At 36.0% G+C, this 26,066-nt stretch overlaps 4 protein-coding genes across 6 annotated transcripts; all 4 read right to left on the bottom strand.

The window, feature by feature from the left end:
* Positions 1-4,242: 4,242 nt before the first annotated feature.
* Positions 4,243-6,213, bottom strand: LOC120347690 (uncharacterized). The gene is made up of 4 exons (XM_039417754.2): positions 6,139-6,213; positions 5,714-5,852; positions 5,035-5,169; positions 4,243-4,894 (listed from the first exon to the last, which is right to left on the bottom strand). Exons 2-4 carry the CDS (start codon positions 5,835-5,837, stop codon positions 4,524-4,526), a joined length of 630 nt encoding a protein of 209 aa, XP_039273688.2. The 5' UTR covers positions 5,838-5,852; positions 6,139-6,213; the 3' UTR covers positions 4,243-4,523.
* A 5,868-nt stretch (positions 6,214-12,081) lies between these two features.
* Positions 12,082-20,537, bottom strand: LOC120347062 (uncharacterized). 3 transcript variants are annotated; one of them, XM_039416877.2, is made up of 5 exons: positions 20,371-20,537; positions 14,455-15,930; positions 13,502-13,640; positions 12,813-12,947; positions 12,082-12,681 (listed from the first exon to the last, which is right to left on the bottom strand). In XM_039416877.2, exons 3-5 carry the CDS (start codon positions 13,623-13,625, stop codon positions 12,185-12,187), a joined length of 756 nt encoding a protein of 251 aa, XP_039272811.2. In that variant the 5' UTR covers positions 13,626-13,640; positions 14,455-15,930; positions 20,371-20,537; the 3' UTR covers positions 12,082-12,184. The 3 variants fall into 3 exon arrangements, with proteins under 3 accessions (XP_039272811.2, XP_039272812.2, XP_077973793.1); XM_039416878.2 differs by having other exon boundaries at positions 15,816-15,930; XM_078117667.1 differs by having other exon boundaries at positions 15,816-15,868.
* Positions 20,538-20,687: 150 nt separating this feature from the next.
* LOC120347061 (ubiquitin-associated domain-containing protein 1-like) lies at positions 20,688-21,988 on the bottom strand. Its single transcript, XM_039416876.2, has one exon. It carries the CDS (start codon positions 21,971-21,973, stop codon positions 20,819-20,821), a length of 1,155 nt encoding a protein of 384 aa, XP_039272810.2. The 5' UTR covers positions 21,974-21,988; the 3' UTR covers positions 20,688-20,818.
* A 24-nt stretch (positions 21,989-22,012) lies between these two features.
* LOC120347060 (polyribonucleotide 5'-hydroxyl-kinase Clp1-like) lies at positions 22,013-25,595 on the bottom strand. The gene has a single exon (XM_039416875.2). The coding sequence runs from the start codon at positions 24,536-24,538 to the stop codon at positions 23,240-23,242; it is 1,299 nt and encodes a 432-aa protein (XP_039272809.1). The 5' UTR covers positions 24,539-25,595; the 3' UTR covers positions 22,013-23,239.
* Between the last annotated feature and the right edge of the window lie 471 nt (positions 25,596-26,066).

The following is a 26,066-nucleotide window of genomic DNA, read 5'->3' as shown; positions in this document are numbered from 1 at the left end:
GAAAGTCTTTAAAAATTATGCGACTTAGATTGGAATGATATTCTTGGAAATTTCAAAATATAGTAGGTCGGGGGAAGTCGGACCCACTAATAAGTTATTTTGAATAACTCTTCAAATAATGTCGCAGCTGCATTCGTTCTACTATTGATTCATGCACCCACCCTCCAGCTATCTTGCCACATTTGCACATTGTTGCCATAGCAACGAATCGGAATTTACGCCCGATTTTCAGCTAAAAAAATATCGGGGTAAGTTAGACACTTTGTGGGAAAGACGGACACACACCAAAATTAACTTGATGGTGTCTAGGATTTCGGTCATAAGATTTCGATCAACGCCTAGATGGCCCAGGATTATGTCTCTTAAATTTTTTTTAAACAGATCACTTTTCTTGCATATCAAAAAGTATGTCCGTCTTACCCCATAAAGGACATAACAGGGCAATTTTCAAAAGAGTTTGAACAGTTTTAGGAAAACTAGAAATTTAAAATTTAGTTTGCGCTTTTTCAACTGCAATTTTTATATCTTCTTTACATGGACTACCTCTAGAAGTATTTATTTTGTAATTTCTTGGCATAACCTTGGGCGTATTTTATACGCATATGGAAAAAATAATTTGACGGGGTAAGATGAAATTTTACGCCGGGCTTAACTTCTAAGAGATCCAATATAAATATGGCGATGAGTGTGCTTTTGATCTTTGTTGTAAAAGGGTACTTAGTATCAAAAAATAATTATTTATAAGTTTCGATGACGACGGCCCATTGACATTCCCAACAGACTATATTGAAAAAAATCCTCCCCCCTCCCCCACTCAAAATCCACCCTACCTCTTAAGTGACCCTGCCAACCCAAAAATGAGTACTGGCAGTCTGCTAAAGAATTTATTCGATCTAATGCAACTACTTTCAACAAATAAACAAAATAGAACCGAGTTCGCAGACTTTTCCGGCTAAAATTATTCTTCGCCACCATGGGACTCTATAATTTGACGTTTTTCTGTCCCAACAGAAACACCCCTTCCCCAAAAAGCACCGCCTTGTAAGTTATCGAGCCTGAAATGTAAAATCTTGGTTCTGTCGTTGTTCGCATGATGTCGCTCTTTCACGCGATGCGTTTTGAGCGACGAAAAAGCGCGAGGTGTCGCTAGTAGGAGGATTTTATTTTGACTGACCATCATACCCCGGGTGTCCGAACTACCCCGACCTACTATATATTCATATAAAAAATACAAATTTTAATCCACGAAATATATTATATCTAAACTACTTTTAAACAAAACAAGGTAATACAATTTGGATATATATAATAGATATATAGCCTATTGTTCGATTGTCGAAATTTAATTTCTATTTTGCCTTTTTTCTGTCATATGGATTTTTTGATTGATGATTAGTATATGCAAATTTGTGAGATTAATATAATCTTCTTGGTTACCTCAACTGACTGTGCTAGTAGTCGTTTTCATTATGTGGAAACACGCGACTGCTGGATATATCAGGTCGTCTAGAGACTCTAGACATGTATAGTGTTTTTTATCACTTTTAATATATTGTTCGACATTTTTTCTAATGATCTGTTAGACTTTTTTGGGTACCACTGCTCGATAACCATTTATTGGTTTCCCGTGTGTCCCTTCACCCTGGAATGCCATTTTTCCATATATAATTTATTCTAATTTGTAAGTGTGTACCTTCAGCATGGTTGGTGAAAAAATAAATTACTGAATATATATATGTGGCCCTTCATTTCCTCACGATTTTTTGTTTTTGTGGTTGTTCTGCTTTGTACAGTATTTGCGGTAGTTGTTTTATCTCGGTGGTCGGTGAAATATGTTTCGTGACTCTCTTGGCATGTTCACACTGATCATCGTCTCCCTGATATCGCGAATGAACTGTTAAAATCTCTTTTCATAACTTTGGTTATGTACTAACTTGGCGACGATGCAACTTTTTTTTACATTTTTGAAATAGGATAGGATTTACATATGGGTGAGGAAAATCGATAACACGGCTTAAATGGCGAACCACGGGCTCTCGTCCGGTTACCAGTCCAGGTCGGGTATGGGATTTGTTAGCCTGTTACTTGTTTTCGGAAGCATGCGTCATTCTGGCAGCGTGTGCAGTTGCCAAAGCGCACCATTTACCTTAGATTCAAGGCGATATGAGGGGTATTTTAATAAAGAATACAAAAGAAACAACAAAATAATCATTTTAAATAGGTTTGTTTTAATACGAGCTGTTTTCTTTTAAGTAAAAAAAATAAAACTTTATATGCGATACTTCGACACGAAGTGGACATATGGATCGTTCTGTTATTATGTTGTTGTTGATCACGTTGTTAGTATTTTTCTTCTTGCTGCGACCGTATGGAAAAATTTTCTTTCGTTAACTACTGGACCAATCGCTTTAAAATTTTATGGTTGAACATTGCATTTTTCGCTAGATGGCTATTGCTTTTATTTATTTCAAAAATGTCGGTAGACTTTATCTATGGCAGGGGTGGGCACACTTTTTGTGCGGCTTTTCTCGCTAACATAAATTATTATCCAAATTTTAACTAAGAGAAAAACTGTAATGCAAACTGTTGTTAATTAATTAAAAGTTGTGAAGAAGTTTTCGTCGGTGATTAGGACAAATTATGTTTTAGTATGAAAATCGTTGTAGCGTTGAATTTTGAATTTAAGTCAGTCAAGTCAGCAAATCTTTCGTCAAAATGGTCAATGTTTATTAATGCGTCGGCGGTATTGCAGCTTGATTGCGGTCAGTTAATCTAAGTTACTGTGCGATATGAGAACAGAGTTGTCAAGTCAGAATGGGAAGAAGAATACGCATTTACCAGTCAGGAGAATAAACCTTTGTGCTCAATCTGCCATAAGCTACTAAGTCAGAATAAAGTCAGCAATGTTAAACGGCACCATGAAACGAATCATGAAAACTTCTTACGAGACTACCCTCGTAAATCAGCTATAAGGAAACACAAATTAAATGAGTTCAAATTGTTACTAAAAAGACAGCAGTAATTTATCTTATCATTTGGCAGGTACCACACGATAAATACCCTGAAGTTAAATTGGCTAGTGTACGGATCCTTCCTATTTTTAGCACAACATACTGCTGTGAGTCGTTAGTCTCAGCAATGAACCTCATAATATCAAAATTTCGTGTAGGTTGTAACAAATGTACATGTGACAGAATTGATTCGTACCGCATTGACTACATATCGCCCAGACTTTCGAAAACTTACAGAAATGATGGGAACACACAAGTCTCCTGATATGGCTTCGTAATTAGGGCTGGGTATTTCAGGGAAAACACTTTAACCGTTATGCGGGTAAAATTAACCGGTTAACCACAGCGTGACATTTGACGTGATAATTTATAATTTTATCATGTTACGTCACAATAATAACAAAGCAATTTCGCGTGATCTTATCCCGTAACCCCTATAATTATTCACAAATCGATATAGTTTCATGATCACTCTGCTGTACAAGATATGCAGCGTGCTTCGGACATATGGAAGTATTTCAGTACAACCCGATTCCGTTATTAAATGTTATTTTTGTGACAAATTTTCAGTGCTCGATATGCAAATTCTACTTTGAGATATCATAAAGAAAAACAGCATCAACTGCGCACTTGTTGGATGACATTGAATATACGATTTTGCAATAACATTTTGAACAATATATTTTTACCGGAACTGATTCTGAATTTATCATTGTCAAATTTTCATAATCAGCAATCTTGGTACTTCAATTATTTTTATTTTTTCATGGTATTTTAATAATATTCTGCGGCTCTTCTTAAGCTTTGACTTGCAGCATGCGGCTCTTATACTAAAAAATTGTGCCCACCCCTGATCTATGGCATTCGTTTTTTGTGTGAGGTAACATCATCAAATTAAAAATTGCGCCTATTGTGGCGGTTCCGGCTTCGGAATACACATAAACTAAAACAAGGAATTGACTTAAATGCGGAGTGACATATTTATATCGGCGACTCGATTTGGCCAAATTTCGAACCAAACCGGACTTTTGCTTCGGACAAGACAGTACCAGTGCCGATAAGAGGGTATTGATTCTATAAACGCTATCGTTGGATTTGTTTCACAAACAAGAAAATCCACTTTCAACAAATATGCAAATTATAAATGCAGCATAACTCATCGACTGCTTAACAACGTGTATTGCTGTGTGCACAATTTGTGAAGTTTACAACAACGTCGATGTCTTCAACTTGATTCTGTTCTTGTCATCAATATGTATTTTTAAAAGCTCAAATCATATTTACGGCTAGTCCCACGATACTTTTAAGATAAGAAATTTACATAGAACGACACAAACATAGGATTAATTTGAAAATTTAGATTTGACAGACGATGTAGCAAGTGCCATTAATTGCACCCATCGTCGACTTTCATTTCCCAACCAACACCCATCTGCTTGAATATTCCAGTCATTTTTCTTGCAATTCGCGATAAGAAATGTTTTTTTGTAGCACATTTGGCCGCGGGCGTCTTCACTGTCTCTGTTTTTGTGCTCGTTCTGCTTTGTACAGTATTTGCGGTAGTTGTTTCATCTGGGCCTTTTTCTTCTGGTGTGTTTGAAGTTCCTCTTGGTTTGCAATGGATGAGTTCCGGGTTTCTTTGTTATCGCTAGATCCGATGGCCGTTGCAGTTGTTTGAACGTCTTGTATTATTGCATCTTTATCTTGCTTGTGAATAGGTAATTTCAGGTTTGTCTTGGTATTTTCAGACTCAGTCATCTTTGCTGATGAAGGATATTTGTTTTTTGGCTCACATCCTTCTTCTACTTCGGTCTTCATCCACTGCGATATTTTTTCGTCGTCGAGAGAAATTGTGTAGTTTTGGGGAATTTCAACAAATCCGGCTGGAATGGAATGCAGAAGAATAAGTTTTGCCATGTTATTGCATGCTTTGTACTTCGTGCTTTGTAAGTCCGTTATATATATATATATATATATATTTGAGCGAGATGATATCAGTTGTTGTCCTATTGTTTATACCCACCTCCTTTCATGACGCATCTGCAGTCGTGAACGCAACAATGCATATTAGCAGGATATTTATTGCAATCTTCAAATTTAACCAATTTTTTGTTACATAAGTTGTAGCATGGTACTAAATCACCTTTGAAACCTTTTTCTGTAACAACAAACCAGTGTTTGGAATGGTTTTTAGGAAACACAAATTCACATGTGTTTTACGTTTGATTAGGCTTACCAAATATACGAAACAATAAACCGGAACATTGGGCAAATCTTGGTTCGATTCCGAGACTTGGAAAGTATTTTAGTTAGTATGAATATTAGTAATATTCAACACATTGGATGAACTTCCTTTAAACGGCATTAAAGACCACGTTATATGTTAAATTGACGTAAAAATTGAAAATATCATAATTATGACATAACAATATGGTGATAAATAAATGGCCTGCCCACGTTAAAAAAATATTTGTAGATATTAATATCAGATATATTTATAACTGCCATATCCCTGGACATTTGATTCCACCGAGCGGGACGGTCCCGATTTTGTCAAGCTGTCCCTGGACGTATGATCGGTATTTACGTATTATCCTAGTTCTACAAGTACCTAGGCCGTGGTAAATGTACTTTTTGGAAAATGGAAACAAACAACTTATTCATCATAAATAGGATTTCCTGTTGGAATCAAAAAATCTTACTTGGTTTGCATCGCTGCTGTCCCAATTTGTAGCGAAATTGAAAACATTTAAGTTGAGTAAATTGAGCTGCTTCAATTCCAAACATAATTGACGCCAGAAGCAGACAGATTGTTACCACGTTCATCTTTAATCTATTGGGCTGTAATCAGCACTTGTTTAAAGATCAATAGTTTAAAAATTAGTATATATTGCAAATAGTAGCCTATGTGGTGATTGGTAACAAGTGGTAATTGAGCAGTCATATACCAGGATAGCTCCCTTTTCGGATTGAAAAGCTGTCGGCAATTTGACGACTGCTGTCATAAAGCAAAGGAATGCACTTATGGATCCAGTGAGTATACGACTATAATAGCAATAACGGATGCGTGAAAACGGATAGATACAACATTGAACATAGGCCTGCATGGCTACATATTAAAACATACCCAATTAACAATCCTATCTTGTCTCCGTTTTCGTTGCTTTGTACGTTGTTTCCTACGAGTTTGTTGATGCCAAAGTTTTTGCAGCGCTATTTATAATATATCTTGCTCACGCGATTATTTCGAAAAAATAAGATTTTATAATATCTTCATTAAGAATTTAATCATTCGTTGATTGCAGTGGGAGACAAATTGTTATATTTAGCGTCACTTTGAGGTCAGTTTCGTCAAATGGATTAAGGTTTGCTGAATTAGTTATTCTCAAAAAGGTCAGTATTTATAGCGCATGATATAGAGTTTAAATGATTATAGAGCTTAAAACACCACAAATTATAGGAATCGTTCATTATTCAAACTAAAAATGCCATTCAATAACGTCACAACACTGACCATGACATTCAACGTAAAAGTAATATACTAGTCGAAGACGTCTGATACCGCATCTTTAAAGATTCAGACATTTGAAGTAATGTTGTATTAGTAGTGCCTAATGCAAGATCTTCTCGCGAAGAATACATGGATCAGGATATCTTACGCAAGGGAATTAATACAATTTTTCAAATTATTTTCAAAAGTGTTGGATAATATTGGGGACTGAACGCAAAAAGCGAACGTTTTTTGACTGCGAGTAAATTGCCTCAGCGACGTCTTCGACCATACGTAGACTGTATATTGTAGTATATCCAAGGGGTATTCTACCATCTAATATCGTTACGACCTAAATTGAGATTGTTGAATTATATGAGATACAAAAATGCTTGTTCCTGACGGAAACCCATATTTGTGACGGTGGACCTGAAAGAGTTGTCACGTTCGAAGTTGTAATGAAACAAGCAATTGTCTTATTTCCTGAAGCATAAGCATGTCATAGAAATACCCAGTAACCACACAATTGAACGGGTATGACGTCAGTGTGATAATGCGGTGTTTCTCAAACGCTAAGAACCATATTTTTACTCAAATGGTTTTAAAACCGAAATTGTTGTTGGTAAATTTTCGCTTCATAGAATTAATTGCGACATCTAAGCTTATGAACAAATGACTTTTTATACTCCCAAAAATGGATTTTTCAATGTCGGAATCCAATGGAATTTGCGTCAGTAGTTTATATCAGCGGTTCCCAACCTTTCTATCCCGGCGGACCGGTAAAATCAAATAAAATGTACTCGCGGACCGACAAAAATTGAAATGAGTGGAACAGAAAATAATAACCTATATCTGCGTAATGTCGGGCAATCACTACGCTTTTACGGGTAAATAAGGTACACTTAAACCATTTCACATGAGGAAAAATTATCAAATATTGTGCCGGCCAAAAATTGAAATGGGTGGAACATAAAATAATAACATATGTTTGCGTAATAAAATGCGGTGCTGGTCACCCATCATGCGTGAAGAGGCACACATATCGCATAAAAAACATGTACATGCCAAATCATGTAGAAACACAATTAACTCAAGTGCTAATTTTGCTGCTGTTTCGTTTCTAACACAGGATTGCAAACGAGGCATCAAAAATAGTTTTGCAACACGTAGCTCTGCAGCGGATCACAGTCAGTTTATTTGCTTCGTTGTAATTAAAGCTAGAAGTAACTGGTTGAAAAATTCAGACAACAGTTTGATTGCTCGATTACTAAGCGATGGGTATTCGTTATCAAGAGAGCTCAAGAATGAATTTTAACAATGATTCTTTTATAAACCTGGACTGTAAAGTAGAGGTTTCATCGGGTTCATCATATCAATCCCATGAATTCATCATGCAGTTGATCGACGCCCCAAACAAAATGAATTTACATTACAATGATAAAGTCGTTGCTAACTTGGCACCGGGCTCAAAACCATGCTGTGCATCACCCGGAAAATATCTCAGCGGCCCACGCTTTGTTGCGCGTTTCGTGACCACCTGAAGGGTCAAGTTCATATCTCGCTGGGTGTCATGGTGAAGCTCTGGAATATTATACTGTTCTTGACAGTTTTCTGGTTTTAACAAAGAAATATTCATAACCTTTTATTTGGATGGTAATATTGATCAAAAAAGCATGCAAAACGGAAAAAGCCCGCATGTTGATTTTCAGGTTTCTGAATCTTGCGAGATTTGACGGAGCGCTTTCGCCATCAATCGGAACCGAAAAAGCGAAAAGTGTAATTACACCGGGGCCAAGACGTCGCCGGATCATACCGCTCGTGTCAAACAGCAATATGACGGCGGGAGAGAAATTGGGTAATAAACCAACGTAAGTTCGTCTTTTCGGCTTCGGTAAAGCGATTTAGACGGTAGAAAAACAACAAAATGAAATTTCTCGCGGACCGGCAAAAAACCTTCGCGGACCGGCGGTTGGGAACCACTGGTTTATATCTTTGTACTTGTCACTCGTTTACATGCGAATTATAACATGAACCCCTACTAAAATCCAATAACTTTGACAATTGTTCACCTGGTCAGGGAGGATTTTCATCTGTTGGCGAAATAAACCGAAGTGGAATATTTATTTAGGCGACATTGCGCCCAATATGCAATCTGTTACTCATTATATACATTAAAACTATTTTGAAAATGTAGCCATTTCTTCTACAATAGCAGCATTTATGTACCAACGTGTCAATTGAAGAACAAGTATTATTAAATATGCGATTCTGTTGAAAGATTGCATATATATTACCTGGTTAAACCCTTTTTCGTATATCACACCTGGTCTTATTTGTTTAGGGTTGGCGCAAAAAGCAGGCGTATTTTAGGGAATTTTCTCATTTTGCTCGTTAATTAATTTAGAACTTACTGCTCTTAATTATGTACGCTTTGAATAATAATTGTTGATGTTTTATGTTATTTATAATATTAATTAAACCATCAACCTCGTTAACACTGTCTGAGAACCACTATTTTATTTAGTTCCTGTGACTTTTTTTTGAGCAAGAAATTATTTTTGAAATTGCAATTTGAAAATGACAGTGACACCGCATACTTGTCGGTTTTAAGTGTGCAGGTTTTGCGCTAAAATGCAAATTACGTTACAATTTGGAGCTAATCGGTAAGTTGTTTTTATTGCTGATATATACGGAAAATAATGACAATAAAGGCGACACGAAATACGTTGCTTCACTAAAGCTCTTGGATTTATTTTGTATAATGTAATGTAAACCATACTTTAATTAGAATTATAAAAAGCTTTACTTCTAAATAAATGCTGACAAGAAGATCAGATCAGTGGGAAGCATTGTGGTTTGTAGGATTATAGATAGGATCCGGTCTTTCCAAACAATGTCACTTCCTAGATCAGTCCCTACTTTGTAGAGTTTGTTGGGGCTGACAGGCGTGAAAAAATACGGTATGTATATTTAAATATATAACATTTCTGTGGGTTGTATTTTATTTGCAATTGCAATGATCATGAAAGGTATTTGTTGTGACAGTTTATTGGACACGGAATGGATCTATGAAACGTTCTGTAATTATGTTACTGTTGGAACTCTTTTTTTTTTCCAGATTGTTATTAGGAAAAAAAATCGCTTTCTCTTCATATATTTTTTTTCAAATTTGTGAAGCAGACTAATTACATTCAGAACATGACTTCATATTTTTGTGATGAATCCACCCAAAACGATGACCAAAAATACATTTCAGATTTACAATGATTTATGAGATCAGGGTTATGAAGTAGGCTATACGTCTCGTGTCTCGGATTATAACGTTTCGCCCAGCAAACGGGAGAAATGCTAGACGAGGTACAAAGTGGCAAGGGGGCACGCACTTGTGAGAAATTATAGCATGCAGTACAAATGACACAATGTATACAAGTTGGAGTTCCATTGGTATACTATATACTGTGTCATGGGCAATTCAGAATACCGAATCCCGAGAATCCGGAAACAAAATAATCCGATAACAGGATTCGGTTTCCGACTCTTCGACGCCATGCGACAATTTTTGTATTCCGGGTTTCCAATTTATTAATCAGAGACCAGCGTTCACTCACGTCGTAATCTATCTTGTCTGATTGTACTTGGGTTTTCTCGCAAAGAAGTCGTGAAATTGGCAGATATCTGACGCGGTAATCTCAGCACACATATTCAGAACATTGAGCACCTCAAGACGAAGACTACTGATTGCACCATTTTTTGCTTTACTATGGTTTATCGATTATCTGTCTGGAACAATCATTAATTTTTGTTGACCGACGTGTCACGAGTTCTACGAGACAATACGCAAGTGCAATTAATAAATTATTTCTATAATAATAAGGAAATAGAAGTCCCAATCCAACTCCAAGTTTACTGGTCCGAACTGTATTTATTAAATACCAAACTTAATTCGAACGACCACGTCAACCAATTAAATATGGAATTGTCAAGGACGGTGGAAATCATGACAAGGATAAAAAAAATTCTCCCTGAAAAGTGATGCGAAATTTTATTTTTTGCTATATTGTTTCCACCTGCAATAGGGAATTGTGGCTTGGGTCTGTCGTGCTTGTGAAAGCAGACTCATGCCGATTTAACAAAATAGAGCTCTTAGAGTTATTGACTAATACTCATTTGCGTCATAGTATTAGTCCCATTTATAAACATATGCATCTTTTAAAATTAAACGATGTGTATATTTATAAAGTTGCGAAATTAATGTTTGAATTTATTCATAACATGTTGCTCGAGGCTTTCGATACACCTTACTGATTGTGGAAATCTGTGTCCATTCGTATAATACACGCTCTAGTGAGGTATTCTTTATTTCACGAACAAATCTTAAATTTGCTCGAAAGTCTAAAAAAATTATGCGACTCAGATTGGAATGATATTCTCGGCAATTTCAAAACATATTTATATAAAAAATTCAAACTTCAATTCACGAAATATATTATATCTAAATTACTTCTAAACAAAACCAAGGTAATACAATTTGGATATATATGATAGATTGTCGAAAGTTAATTTCTATCTTGCCCTTTTTCTGTCATATGGTTAGTATACGCAAATTTGTGAGATTAATTTAACCATTATAACGATATATAAATATATACGTGGCCCTGACTTGCTATGCAAATTCCCAATTGCCTTGCAGACACGTATGTATGTATTTGTGTTTGGATGGTAACTGACTCTAATGACCTCAACAGTCGTATATATCGTTGATGCAGCCGTGTTTGGGAGATCGGTGAGATATGTTTCGTGAGTTTTTGCCATGTTCACATTAATCGTCTCCCTAATATCTCGAATGAACTGTTAAACTTTTCTTTTTATAACTTTGGTGTAGGTACTAACTTGGCGACAAAGCGACGAGATGCCAGTGGAAGTCGAAGCATATTTTTGAAACTATTACTCCGGCAGCGTGTGCAGTTGCCAAAACGCATCATTTTCCGTAGTTTCACGGCGATATGAGTGGTATTTTGATAAAGAATACAAAATAAACAACAAAATAATTATCTAAAACAGGCCTTTGTTTCAATACGAGCTCTTTTCATTAGGGTAAAAAATAAAACTCTTCATTTGATAATTGGACACGAAATGGACAATGAATCGTTTTGTTATTATGTTGTTGTGGATCATGTTGTTAGAATTCTTCCTCTGCTTGTTGCGACCGTAGAGAAATATTGATTTCCTCGTTAACTACTGGATCAATCGCTTTTAATTTTCAATAGTTAAACATTGCATTTTTCGCTGGAGGGCTTTTCATTTTATGTATTTCAAAAATTACGGTGGCCTCTCGGATTCGTTTTTTGTGTGAGGTGACGTCATCAAATAAAAAATCCCGCCCGTTGTGGCGGTTCCGGCTTCGCATTAGCGATCTATCTTGAGGTCCTACGAAGTCGTAAATACTGCGGTATGGTACCCGGGGGCTACAGTTACAGACAACATACCCGTACTATTTCGTGTCCACATATTTGGGCATCGCTTATCTTGTTATTTGATAGTTTTTTTCTCTCTATCCTTTGGGGTTCGACAATTAGTGAGTTCTACTAGTGAGTTTTATTTAAGATAGGAAATTAACATTGAACGACATAAACATAGAATTAATTTGAATATTCAGATTTCACAGACAATGTAGCAAGTGCCTTCAATTGCATCCATCGTTGACTTTCATTTCCCAACCAACACCCATCTGCTTGAATATTCCAGTCATTTTACTTGCAATTCGCGATAAGATATGTTCTTTTGTAGCACATTTGGCCGCGGACGTCTTCACTGCCTCTGTTTTTGTGCTCGTTTTGCTTTGTACAGTATTTGCGGTAGTTGTTTTATCTGGGCCTTTTTCTTCTGGTGTTTTTGAAGTTCCCTCTTGGCTAGCAATGGATGAGTTCCGGGTTTCTTTGTTATCGCTTGATCCGGTAGCTGTTGCTGTTGTTTGAACGTCTTGTATTATTGCATATTTATCTTGCTTGTCAATAGGTAATTTCAGGTTTGTCTTGGTATTTTCAGACTCAGTCATCTTTGCTGATGAAGAATATTTGTTTTTTGACTCACATCCTTCTTCTACTCCGGTCTTCATCCACTGCGATATCTTTTCGTCGTCGAGAGAAAGCGTGTAGTTTTGTGGAATTTTAACAAATCCGGCTGGAATGGAATGCAGAAGAATAAGTTTTGCCATGTTATTTCATGCTTTCTATCTACTTTTCAAGTCCCATGAATATAGGTATATTCTTAAGTGAGATGATATCAGTTGTTGTCTTATTGTTTGTACCCACCTCCTCTGATGACACATCTGCAGTCGTGAACGCAGCAATGCATATTAGCAGGATATTCATTACAATCTTCAAATTTAACCAATTCTTTGTTACATAAGTTGTAGCATGGTACTAAATCACCTTTGAAACTTTTTTCTGTAACAACAAACCAGTGTTTGGAATGGTTTTTGTGAAACACAAATTCACATGTGTTTTACCTTTGATTGGGCTTACCAGATATGCGGAATGAAAAACCGGGACATTGGGCGGTTTTATTCCAAGACTTGGAAATTTTTTAGTTCTTATGAATATTAGTAATATACAACTCATTAGAACACAAGAACTTTCTTTAAACGGCATTAAAGTCGACGTTATATGTTAAATTGACTTAAATATTGAAAATATCATAAATATGACATAACAATATGGTGATAAATGGGATCAGTGATAAATGGGCTGCACACGTTAAAAAAACAGAAAACAATTTTGTATATATTAGTATCGGATATATTTATGACTGTCATTCTGCCTTAACCTTGGACATTTACTCTCGTCAAGCTGCCCCGGCTGAACCGGGACGTGTGGTCAGCTTTTAGTATTATCCTAGTTATACAAGTACCTGGGCCGTAGTGAATGTACTTTTTGGAAAATGGAAACAAACAACCTATTCATCATAAATAGGATTTTCTGTTAGAAGGAAAAAATCTTACCTGGTTTGCATCGCTGCTGTCCCAATTTGTAGCGAAATTGAAAACATTTAAGTTGAGTAAATTGAGCTGCTTCAATTCCAAACATAATTGTCGCCAGAAGTAGATAGATTGTTGCCACGTTCATCTTTAATCTATCTAGCTATAATTAGAACTTGTTTCAAAATCAGTCGTTTAAAATTGATATATATATATATATATATTGCAAATATAGTTGAATAGTAGCCCAAGTGGTAATTGGTGACAAGTGGTAATTGAGCAGTCATATACCTACCAGGATAGCCCGATTCTCGGATTGAAAAGCTGTCGTCAATTTGACGACTGCTGTCATAAACAAAGGAAAGCGCTGCATATATTCCAGTGAGTATACGATTATAATATCGATAATTGCTTCGCTATAAAAAAAATGAGGTTGCTCTATTTGAAATGGAGTTGCAAGTTGTGCCGAAAAATGTATCTGCGAGAAAACAGACAGATACAATATTGAACATAGGCCTGCATGGCTACATATTAAATTTCATGGGTCGGCAACATTTTTTCGCTCGCGGGACAAAATTACGGGTTGCAAGTCATTGGCGTGCCTCACATATTTTTAGAAAGTTGAAAACCGAAGGAATGATACTTTTTAAAAAAAAAATCAAGCAGTGATACATCTCTCAAATAGAATATGGATTTTATTTCCTCGATGCATTGCATCTTAGCATCAACCTTTCTGAGTTTTGGTGCCATTTGTCTAATTATCATCATTAAATTATAGGCTCATTAAACGAGTAATTGTGGATTTTATACTTGTTAAATTATAATATAATTCAATCTGCACGTGTCTCATAATAAATACTGTTACGTTAAAAAAATAATCTTCAAAACAGCTGTTTTGTTACTATAATTCAGTGAAGCGTCGCGGGCCGGATCCGGCCCGCGGGCCGTAGGTTGCCGACCCCTGTATTAAAACATACCCAATTAACAATTCTCTCTTGTCTCTGTTTTCGTTGCTTTGTACGTTGTTTTCTACGAGTTTGTTGATGCCAAAGTTTTTGCAGCGCTATTTATATTATATCTTGCTCATTCGATTATTTCGAAAAAATAAGATTTCATAATATCTTTATTAAGAATTTAATCATTCGTTGGTTAAAGTTGGAGACAAATGGTTATATTTAACGTTACTTTGAGGTCAGTTCCGTCAAATAGATTAAGGTTTGCTGAATTAATTCTTCTCAAAAAGGTTACTATGTATAGCGCATGTTATAAAGCTTAAAACACCACAAATTATAGGAATCGTTCATAAATTAAACTAAAAAGCCATTCAATAACGTCATAACACTGACCGTGGCATTCAACGTAATGGGTAATAAACTCGTCAAAGACTTTTCAGACTGCATCTTTGAGATTCAGATATTTAAGGTAAGAATATAATAGTATTGCTTGCTGCAAGATCTTCTCGCTGAAAAATAACTGGGTCAGGATATTTTATGCAAGAGAATTACTACATATTTTCAAATTATTTCCAAAAGTGTTGAATAATATTGGGGACTGATGCGGAAAGCAAACGGTTCTTGACTGCAAGCAAATTGTCTCAGCGACGTCTTCGAACATAAGTAGAATCCAATGGGTATTCTACCATCTAATATCGTTGAGACCTAACGATACCTAAATGGAGATTGTTGAATAACATGAGATACAAAAATGCTTGTCCCTGACGGCAACCCATATTGTGACGGTCGACCTGAGGGAGTTGACACATTCGAAGTTCGATGTATTGAAACAGGTTCCATTACATTTGAACCCACGTACATTTGAACCCATGACAATTGCACCTGTATGCTATTGCACCTATGGAATTTTTTTTGTTACACGGATAGTTAAACCCATACTAATCCTAACCCATGGGTTTTAGCACCCGCATATAGATTGAACCCGTGGATATACGCATGGGTTCAAATGTACATGGGTTCAAATGTACGGTCACCATTGAAACAAAACACTTGTATTATTTCCGGAAGCATGTCATAGAAATATCCATTAACTACAATCAAATGGGTATGACGTCAATGTGGTGATGCGGTGTTCCTCAAACACTGAGAACCATATTTTTACTCAAATGGTGAGTTTCAAAACCTCAATTGTTGTCGGTAAATTTTCGCTAAATTTATAGAATTTTCGTCAATAGGTGCGACATCAGAACTCATGAACAAATGCCTTTTTATTCTTCTAAAAATAGATTTTTCAATGTCGGAATCAAATGAAACTTGCGTCAGTTGTTTATCTGTACTTTGTACTTATTATTCGTTTACATGCAAATTATAATAAGAAGACCTACCAATCTAATAGCATTGACAAGTGTTCGTTCAACTGGTCGGGGTGTCTTTTCATCTGTTGACAAAATAAACCAAAGTGGAATCTTTCTTTCGGCGACATTGAGTCCAGAATGCTACCTGGTATTAATATACATTGCAACTATTTTGGTGATGTAGCCATTTCTTCTACAATAGCAGCATTTATGTAACCAACGTCAATTGAAAAACAAATATTATTGAACTATGCGATTCTGGTGAAGAATTGCCTGTATATTACTTGGTTAAACTCTTCGATTCCTTTCGTATTTTACACCTGATCTTATTTTTTTTAGGGTTGGTGCAAATAACAAGCGTATTTTGGTAAATTTTCTAATTTTAGAAGTTACGTTACAATTAGGAGCTAATCGGTAACTTATTTTTATTGCTGATATATACGGAAAATAATAACAATAAAGACGACACAAATACATCGCTCGCTTCACAGAAGTTCTCGGATTTATTCTGTATAATGCCATATAAGCCATACTTTAATTAAAAATATAAGAAGCTTTACTTTTAAGTAAATCCTGACATGAAAATCAGTGGTAAGCATTGTGGTTTGTAGGATTATAGATAGAATCAAGTTCTTTCAAACAATGGCACTTTCTAGCTCAGTCGCTACTTTGCAGGGTTTGTTTGAGGGACAGGCGTGAAAACACAATAGCCTATATACAGTGGTGGGATTCAGGCGGTTCGCACCGGTTCTATAGAACCGTTTCACGGAATTTTGGAAGATCAGCGAACCGGTTGGAAATATTTGATGTAAAAACTGCGAAAGTTTATTTTCAGTGAACTTTTTTTTCTTTGATAAAGATTTCTTGTGTTTATTTTTAATATAGTATAACAGCATTGTTATAGAATATCAACATTCAAGCATGTGTTTTCAGTAGATCATACACCTTCAGGTTTTAAGTTCATTATCAACGAGTATATAATATATACAGCAACATAGACGATCCTCAACATCATCAAAAATTTCTATGCTAATTTTGACAGAAGGATGCTTACCTAACTATTATTTTAAAATGTTAATTGGGAAGTAATTAAAAATAATCAGTTTATTTGCTAAAAAAATATGACTTTTTGTAACAGAACCGGTTGAAAAACATGTCTTTTATGATGGAACCGGCTGACAAAAAATTTGAATCCCACCACTGCCTATATATATATATATAACGCTTCGGTCAGTCGTATTTTATTTTCCGATTGTAATGAACATGAAATGGGTTTTGATGTAAGAGTTCATCGGACACGAAATGGACCTATGGAACGTTTTGTTATTATGGAGTTGTTGTTACTCTTCTGTCAGTATGTCATTGTAATAAAAATTGGTTTTTCTCTTCAACTATTTAATCAATTGCATTGCAATTTCAGTGGTTGCAAATTGCATTGTTCACCTTATTAAAAAAAGGTTATCAAATTTTTATGTAGCATATGATTCAGATATTACACATCACAGATTTATACCTGCCGTCAGATGGTTATAAAAGCATTTGCTCATTGTTTCACAGAAACAAAGATACGATATGTAAAACCGGCTAAGCGCTATATTAAAGTCGTCGACGGGTGATGATATTTTTACTTGAAGCTCCGCCCTGAAATATTCGGTTCTGGAAATTCTACCATTTAGTGAAATTCAAACGTGCCCTAATTTCCCAATCAATTTTGTACACTTAATAACTTGTTCGTAAAATTGAGCTACGTTTTATTAGTATGAGTAAAAATAACATGATTTCTTTCAACGAAATAGTAAGTTTATTTGTGAGCTTTCCGTAGATCATGATCTAGCTTCTTCAAACAATACAAGATATGGACCTTTTCCCGAGCATCGACTTTCTTGTTTACTTCGTGACATTGGCCGATCAGCAAGATGCGAAAAGTGACGTAACAATGCTCCACTTGCATCCGCTCAGACACTTTTCTCACTCAGACAGATTTTCAAACGTGGTCGTAAACATTACCTCGTTTTCGCGTTTTTAAACTCTATTCGTTAGTTTTCTGTTGTGTTTCGGAAACTTCAGATAAGTCAATGATCACTCTGTCTTCCTATGAATTTAAATTGAATTGCAGTAATAAAAAATTAGTGTAGAAATAGCTGTGATAGACTAGGCTAAAATTCTTTACCGGTACTTTTAAAAAACAGATTGTTGTGTGCGATGAATCATAATGATGGTTTGAAACACATACCCCGTTTTACAGGCGCCAACTCGCAAAAGCGCTCTTAAAATAGCCCCGAAAATTTTGCAATGGTAAAGTATAGGAAGAATTTTTTTCGGGGGTCAAAGGTCGGGGAAAGGTCCATGACTTAATCAAACTACAATAATTGCTGTCATCATTATTGCTGTTTGATTAAGTCATATCTTGTAATGTTTGAAGAAGTTAGACCACGATCTGACGAAAGCTCACAAATAAACTTACTATTTCGTTGAAAGAGATCATGTTATTTTCACTTGTCACTTTAATACTATCTCATTCAAGCATCCTTGTGGCAAATACCACATACGGATCCGAAGTAGAAAGTAAACAAGGAGAAAGGACCTGCAGTTCAATACACAATATTCAAGGTCCGCTAGTTTTATTAGTAGGTTATAAATAACATGGCGTTTAAGCAAATATTCAGGTTCAAAACCCCGAGGTTAGTAATAACAACCTTAGACACTTTGAGGTCAGAAAGCATCTAAAAAAGCGCGTGACGTTTCTCATTGACAGGTCCTATAAAACATTTATCTACGCAATACTACACATAAATAAGCTATTATATGAATTGTCTGAATGTTGAAATTTGAATATCTGCCTCAAATAATAGTTATTTTTACATATTTAATTGGCTCGAAAATAGAAATACTTCATAATACAAAAGTTCACAGTGCTTTTGTCGAACCCCGGGGGTTCATTAGACCCAGGTTGAGAAACACTGTTATAATATAAGGGAGTAATCATCAACGAGTATCAATATTGAAATTCAGTGACACGAGTTTCAACGCGCTTAAAATCTTTTTTATTATCTCCTGTCTGTAACCGCCAATTACGATTTCATCCTAATTGTTTGTGCACCGTATATTCGCATTGAAATTACTAGGGGTGGGCCGGGATTCGGATCCGGATTCGAGTCGAATCCAGGCATTTTTGGACTCGGATTCGATTTCGAGGCCACGTCATTTTTACCGAGTCTATAATCAATTCTGTTTTTACTAATTTACGCCTATGTTTGTTCTTTTGCCTCTATAAATCCCACTACATACCTTAACTAGTTAAAATTCAAGGTTGGATCTGTAACAATATCCCTCGTGTGCATTATAAACACTCCTAATAAAACGACGACAGATATCCGGATAATATAACGCAAGTTAAAAACTATTGGTCGCTTATAACAATGATGTTGCGCCAGTCGCCTTCAAACTATCTATCCTTTTTGGTATGCATGTGGTACACAATAAAATATGTGTTATTGCAATATTTTTGATTCACGTAAAAATAAAACATGCCCTAGATCAACCCACTGTGGAATCTCATCAATACCTCTTTTAATTAAATCAAGTTTATTGCGTGCAATCCTTTCGCTAAAAAGGCAATGGAAATCATGGAGAGTTTCAGAACGTTTATATGAACTACTAAATTGCAAGCAGATGTACCACATTGTATTGACGACGAGTGGCATTTCTCTACCAATTGCGCACACGACATAGTAAATTTACGGCTAGAAATATCTGGAATTATGGGAAAGTATTGTAGTCGAAAGCTTTTTATTTTTCATATTGACATGTAAGAATTTCTGAATAGCCGCCCAGAATTGACGCAAGGTGGGCTGGAAATCCAGTTCACAGCCAAGGCGCACATTGACCCACGTTTACGTTTGTATTATGGCCGCCAGAAAAGAGAAAAAATATATATTTAAAATGATTCAACAGCTGTATGCGGGACCATTAGGCAAAAAATATGAGCTACGACGTATGTTTGTGAGAGCATGATGCTGTAGCATGGTCAAAAACACGTTTTTCTGCTTTTCCATTATGACGTCACGAACTCGGCAGATTCGATTCGAGTCCTTGACCTATTACTCGGATTCGTCGAATCTCTGTAATGCCGGACTCGTCCCATCCCTAGGGGTAACAGACTCTCGTTATCTCATAACGTGAAACTTATACAATGGGACAGAGACGCACCACCTTCAAGTTTCATCGACTGATTTAGTGAATGGACTCGATCGATTATAGGCAGGGTTGCCATCGACCTAGAGCCAAAAATAAGCACGAGTGTCTGAAGTTTATTTTGGGGGGGTATTTAACAACGGCAGATTGAAAATGAGAAAAGAATCATACACAAGTCTCTTCCGCACTCCAACTTTTTATTAATAGAAGTCGCTTCGATCAAGGTTGCATGCAGCCCCAAAGTCGCGCAAGGCCATAGAAAACCATTAAATAACGGCCACCCACACGCAACCTCTAGAATGTAAGAAGCTACAGAATGATAGTGTGTGATTTCCTTAAGACTATGACCTAACAATATGAAGAGAACACAAGGTATTTTAATATTACTTACCTGTGGTCCGAGCAAATACTCAGCGGTATGACGCATCGTGCTGAGCATTAGAAACACGCTTGACACCGCAAGTATAAGTCTGAAACGAATGAATACCGTTAACATGAACTGATAATCGGACGAGAGGTCGTGGGCTTGCCATTTGGTTTGACACTGACAATGTAATCGGATTTCCTCTCCATGGTATAAAAATCAGTTATAAAACAACTCTAAGGTATAATCTCAGTTCAAAAATATGACTTATGGCAAGGGAAGGATATACAAAAATAATTGGCTAATACACTCCAAAGCCATTAAACAGGGAGCTAAATTTGAAGCATTGTGTGGTTTAAATTTATTAATAAAACAAAATTTTATATTTTCTCAGCGTCAATACAGAAATATAAGAGCAAATTCGGACATTTTCAATATCAGCAAAATATTCAAGAGAAGTTCATGTCATAATATGCTAACCAGAATTGGAATATTTATGATAAAGCTTTAATATTTGTAGAATTACAGAACCTACAGTCGAATCATTTGCCCAATTGTGTCTCCTCAAGGGATTTTCAAGCATGTCTTCTAAGGCTTCCAAAACTCTTTTATTGTGTAACCCTATATGTATTGTGGGATTACTGACAATTGCTTTATACAGTTCACTGTCAGGAGCTAAGCCATCATTTGGGTCATCATCTGGAACCTTCCTATCCCCTAAAAGCCAGTCACATGCAGCACTTGGATTATTTCCATTAAGTTTAAGCGCCTGAGTACTGTCTTCCTTGGTAAACCCCATGCCTACAAGTATTGTTATATGTTCATTGCTTGGCTGTAAACGCTGATTTTTCTTACGCCAAGCATCAAGGCGTCTTTTCACTCGTTTTGCGGAATGTTTATCATCATCCTTATCCTCGGTTTCATTTTCATCCGTTTCCGTATCGGTGTCCATCGCACTTTCCTCTCTACTTTCAGGATTGTGTAACAGCCAATCCATGGCAGCTTCCATATCCATTTGATTCACTCTTAAAGCTTTGCAGGCCATTGCTTCAGAAAATCCCATCGCAGTCAGTGAAGAAATGAGACTAGGATCCACCAGATTCAATGTTTTACTTTTAGAACAAAACAATCCATCAGCTTCTTCATCAAAAAACATCAGTTTGTAAGAAAGGTCAAGCAAAGTGAGCAATATCTTACGAAAAGTTTGCTCAAGTGTGCCTGTAGCAGAATTAGCAGATGACGCAGCTTCGCCGACTGATTTCCCTCGAGCTACTAAACCTTCTGTTGCCTTCTTTATTCCTGGCATTGTTGGAATAGATCTGGTTGGGACTCCTGGATCTTTACTACTTTGTTCTTGAACATTGTATAACAGAAGAATATCAGCGGCAGTCAAATTCTCAGATTTTATGGTGTTTTTGTTGAACAAACGTCTACATTGTCCCACTGCACATACTAGTGTGTATTCTGCAGTGTTATCAAATCCACTGCCCCGCATATTTGAAAGTTTTTTGACAGCTTCATTTTTCACAGATTCGATGGACATGTCTGTTTGAACATCAACTAGTACTTTATGTCCTTGCATACTGAAGATATTTATTGCAAAGTTAGATGGACCAGATTCTTTATACATTTTAGAGACAGGGCTAATTTAATATTACTTTTTATTAAATCTGCAAACAAATAAAACAACAAAGCATTGTGAAGATAGAAATACTTGTTTTGAACATTCACAAACACCAAAGTAATGGTCCTATACTACTGTTGTTACAATACCCATATTCAAGTCATATGATAAAAAATATTCAAAAGTTTTTAAAATATTTTATGAATTGAGCGATTGATAACAACATCAATAATAACCTGTATTGAAACCTTTTGATACAACTGCAAAATTCGATCAAAGCAGTCACTTAACAACATTACTGAAAACAGGCTTCACTAATAAACTGAAACTCTCAGTCAAATCAATTACCACATACATTCAATTAAAACTTTCTGAAAAGGCTTTCATTGTCATAGAAATAGAATCTTATCTTGAAAAATGGATGAAAAATTCAGTATCACAATAATTCGGCTTTCAAGGAAGACATTAAAAAGTCACACAAAGGCCACGTGAAGAAACAGCTATCAACAAAACCATGTGAATAGAAAATGAAACAAATGTAACCTTTACAGAGTTACAACCTAAAGAAAAACAAGGTTCTAGAATATTTTTCCCAGATACATCAAGTCTATTTAAATGTGTTTCATCATGATGATGAAATCCAGAGGCCATTATTTATTACTGCAATTCAATGGGCAATAAAAACATTTGTGAAACCTGTATTGTTTGCTACAGCACCAATGATTCCAACATGTTTAAAAAAACCCCAGTTTACTGAGTATGACGCCAAGTTTATTTGCAGAATGCAGGGAAGTTCATAATATTGCAAATGACTGAGTGTATTCTTTTATTCAATTTAGGCGTTGTCATATATAATGTCATTACATATGATGTCAACTACCAGTAGCAGTAGTCTATATTGGATGGGACTTTCATATATATTCCACAGGAATCCACACGTCAATGGGGAAGCTCAATCATGTGGCAAACAAAGGCCTCTTGTTTATGGTTCGGTTAGGATTTATCTATTTTCTCCCGGGGGAGAGGAAAGTCGATAAGATGGCTTAACCATATAGCGAACCACGGCCTCTCGTCCGGTTACCATTCCATGTAGGGTATGGGATTTAGTTAGTTATTTGTTTTCGGTAGCATGAACTTGAGTTCAGAGAATAGACATAGATGAGTAATCTTCACTCATATACTCACATACTGGTAGTTATCCAACTAAAATTCCAACACCTGAGGCCAGAACACAACTAGCCAAGGTGTTTTAGATTAGTTAAATTTAGAATGTTACTTGTTTATATCAATAAATCTAATATCCATGATAAGAAAATGTCTTCGCGGTAAAGGATATGGAGCTGGAGCTAACACACTCAGTGTCTCAGTCTCTGGATCAACACCAGTTACAACAACAAAACCGGCAACATTTGTTTCAACAAGATTTTCCTCCAAGGATTCAGCCATGCTTAGACTCAATATGTGATGAACTAAATCTCTTTGTGGTCTCACTGGTACAAGTTTGGTTTGTGTATCGTCTTCCTCCATTCCCAATGGCAAACAAGAGTCTGGCAAAGCAGGAGCACCAATTTTGAAAATTGAGATTTCAGAGAATTTCACATCAAACGCATGAGGGAAATATATTTTATTGGGTCCATAAAAATATTCTTTGATTCGTTCTTCCCTGTGATCTCTACGCAATTCGCGAGATCGTTCTACAACACCAGGAGATTTTGGCAAAAGAACTATATTAACGAATTCTGGTAAGTCTCGCTTAAGATCATTGTGAAGTCTTTCATTATCAAGAACTAATACAACATCAGCCTCAAAAGACTGAGCCGCATGCAATATACAGTTATAGCCTTGTCCTTTGATCCATCCACACGAGTTAATTACACATCCACTTGCTCTTACATTTAAATTACATTCACTTTTTGCATTAAACACATCTGCAATTCTTGAAATCAACACTTCATAGAGTTTTAAATTCCCATTTGGTGATGTGTGTCCGAAATGATAAACAAGTGGTACCTTGGTATCAAAACCATCAACAGGGTCAGATGGTCTTTCAACCGTAAGAGCAGCTATGGTGCCTGGGATAGATATTCCACCCTGACCTACATCCAAATCGATTAAAGTTGGTTTTCTTCCCATGCGTGTGGCGTAATTTAATAACAGTTTACAGAATGTGCTCTTGCCCACATCTTGAGGGCCAACAACCAACACTCGCGGCCCTCTCAATTCTTCAGCTTGAGATTTCCTTCTCATTAACTCAACAGCTGCATGGGTGTTAAGATAAATCGTCATCGGAGTCTCTTTTGAAACATATGCAGCTTCAAGTTTGCCTGTCAATCTTATAGAACATCCGAACCAGGTGAAAACAGCAATTTTGGACGATGATTCAAATATATATGACCTGGTTCTTACAAGTTCAGTACCAAAGATTTCAGCAATTCCATCCATAAGCTCAAGCTTAACTCTTTCTTTTGCTTCAACTTCAAATCGCAGTTCATTTTCCTTTGAGACTTTGAAATCCTGTACCATGTCCTTGTTAATACCCTTCTCATCAGAGGCTGTCATTGCAACTGCCATATTAGCGTATTATCACTGTATCATGCACACTACCGGTTTATAACACAATGTACTGCTATACCTGCTGTATACACAAAATTGAATGAGTAACGACTAACGAAGTCTTTTTGTGGGCCATTTCAAGCAAATGTTGAATTTCATGAATTTTTTAAAAAGTGCAGTAAAAGTAATTGTTTTGTATTTTCTATATCAAAAGACACTTGAATTTTATCGGACTGCATTCATTTCATTGAAAACGTTAAAATTTCACCCAGGTTTTTGATCGTTTACACAAACTGCAAAATGGCCTGAAATGTAGAAATTTTGATATAATTGACATTTTTTGTGATGATTCGTAACAAAATGTGTTTCGATTGTTTGGTACAGTTACTTCATTTCAAAAAGATGCACTGGACTCAAATATCACCCATGTTGTGAATTCACAAGACATGAAAATATGTGACACAAACTCAGGTTCTCTATTGCATAATAAAAATATTTCATCCCTGCTACTCTTTTCATCTCTGGTTTTGTTTTCAAGGGCAAAATCTTCCATAGTAACATATAATTGAATCTAATTTCCCAAATTTTTATAAGGAATACAATATACAATTGTGAATACTATTGCAGGTTACAAGATTTGAATTACGGATAATTATCATTTCCCAATGCGATTTTTTTTACAAGTTTGTCATATATGTCATATGTCAATAATGTCAGAATGTTTGCCCATTTCAGCATTTTGACATCATACTGTCATACAGTACGGGTACCGGTACGGTTGTAGGGGCCATGATTCTAAACAGTGACTGTTCTTATTGTAACTAAACTGGCAACGGTAACTTAGGGCATTGAACCCTGACCATTTTGGCATTGGTGGGATCTCTTTCGGCGTGAGCCGCTTGGAGGTAGGACGTATCAATTTGTATCTTACTCAATCGGGGGGCTTTCGGTATTAGTAATTAGGCGTAGTTTAAATTTACATAATATAAGTCTATTTTCCTGTTCAGTATAGTTATTATTGGTCCCTTCTGTGTAATAGCACTGTATTTTACCGGATTACTGTTTGACAACTATTTCACCATTATTTGACTACTATTTCACCATTATTTGACTACTATTTCACCAACTTTTGACTCAACAATCTGACAATAAACATCTCTGGACAATCATTTTGAACTTTGAAAGGAACTCAGTCAGAACCTCGTCATCAAAAATAAAGTGCCTGTACGATCTATTTATTCAAATCACCCTAACGAGCACATCGCCATTGACCATCGTATGGTGCTGAGCCGTTATAACGGTACATATTTATTCTATTACTTCTCATAAAATCGATTACACTTACACTTTTACTCATATGGACTAAATCTTTGTAATACTGCAATGGACTACAGCACTATTATTCAATGGTAGGTAGACCTAAATACGGGTTACTCTAGCCCACAATTTGCCAGCCCACAATCGCATGGTGATCAGAGGGTTAATCATACATATATTTACAGTGATTACCGGATTTTAAGCAAGGGAACCTAAGAAATTTAGCTAC

The sequence above is a fragment of the Styela clava genome, chromosome 11 (assembly GCF_964204865.1).
Source record: "Styela clava chromosome 11, kaStyClav1.hap1.2, whole genome shotgun sequence".
Taxonomy (NCBI): Eukaryota; Metazoa; Chordata; class Ascidiacea; order Stolidobranchia; family Styelidae; genus Styela; species Styela clava.
This window is presented reverse-complemented; position numbering and strand designations above follow the sequence as displayed.

What these genes read in the sequence shown, in the direction of transcription:
- LOC120347690 (XM_039417754.2), bottom strand. Translation starts at nt 5,837, where the DNA reads ATGAACGTGGTAACAATCTGTCTGCTTCTGGCGTCAATTATGTTTGGA. An exon ending in ACAGCAGCGATGCAAACCAA is followed by an intron (nt 5,170 to 5,713) that starts GTAAGATTTTTT and finishes TTGTTGTTACAG; the next exon opens with AAAAAGGTTTCAAAGGTGAT. An exon ending in CAGATGCGTCATGAAAGGAG is followed by an intron (nt 4,895 to 5,034) that starts GTGGGTATAAAC and finishes ATTCCATTCCAG; the next exon opens with CCGGATTTGTTGAAATTCCC.
- LOC120347061 (XM_039416876.2), bottom strand. Translation starts at nt 21,973, where the DNA reads ATGTATAAAGAATCTGGTCCATCTAACTTTGCAATAAATATCTTCAGT.
- LOC120347062 (XM_039416877.2), bottom strand. Translation starts at nt 13,625, where the DNA reads ATGAACGTGGCAACAATCTATCTACTTCTGGCGACAATTATGTTTGGA. An exon ending in ACAGCAGCGATGCAAACCAG is followed by an intron (nt 12,948 to 13,501) that starts GTAAGATTTTTT and finishes TTGTTGTTACAG; the next exon opens with AAAAAAGTTTCAAAGGTGAT. An exon ending in CAGATGTGTCATCAGAGGAG is followed by an intron (nt 12,682 to 12,812) that starts GTGGGTACAAAC and finishes ATTCCATTCCAG; the next exon opens with CCGGATTTGTTAAAATTCCA.
- LOC120347060 (XM_039416875.2), bottom strand. Translation starts at nt 24,538, where the DNA reads ATGGCAGTTGCAATGACAGCCTCTGATGAGAAGGGTATTAACAAGGAC.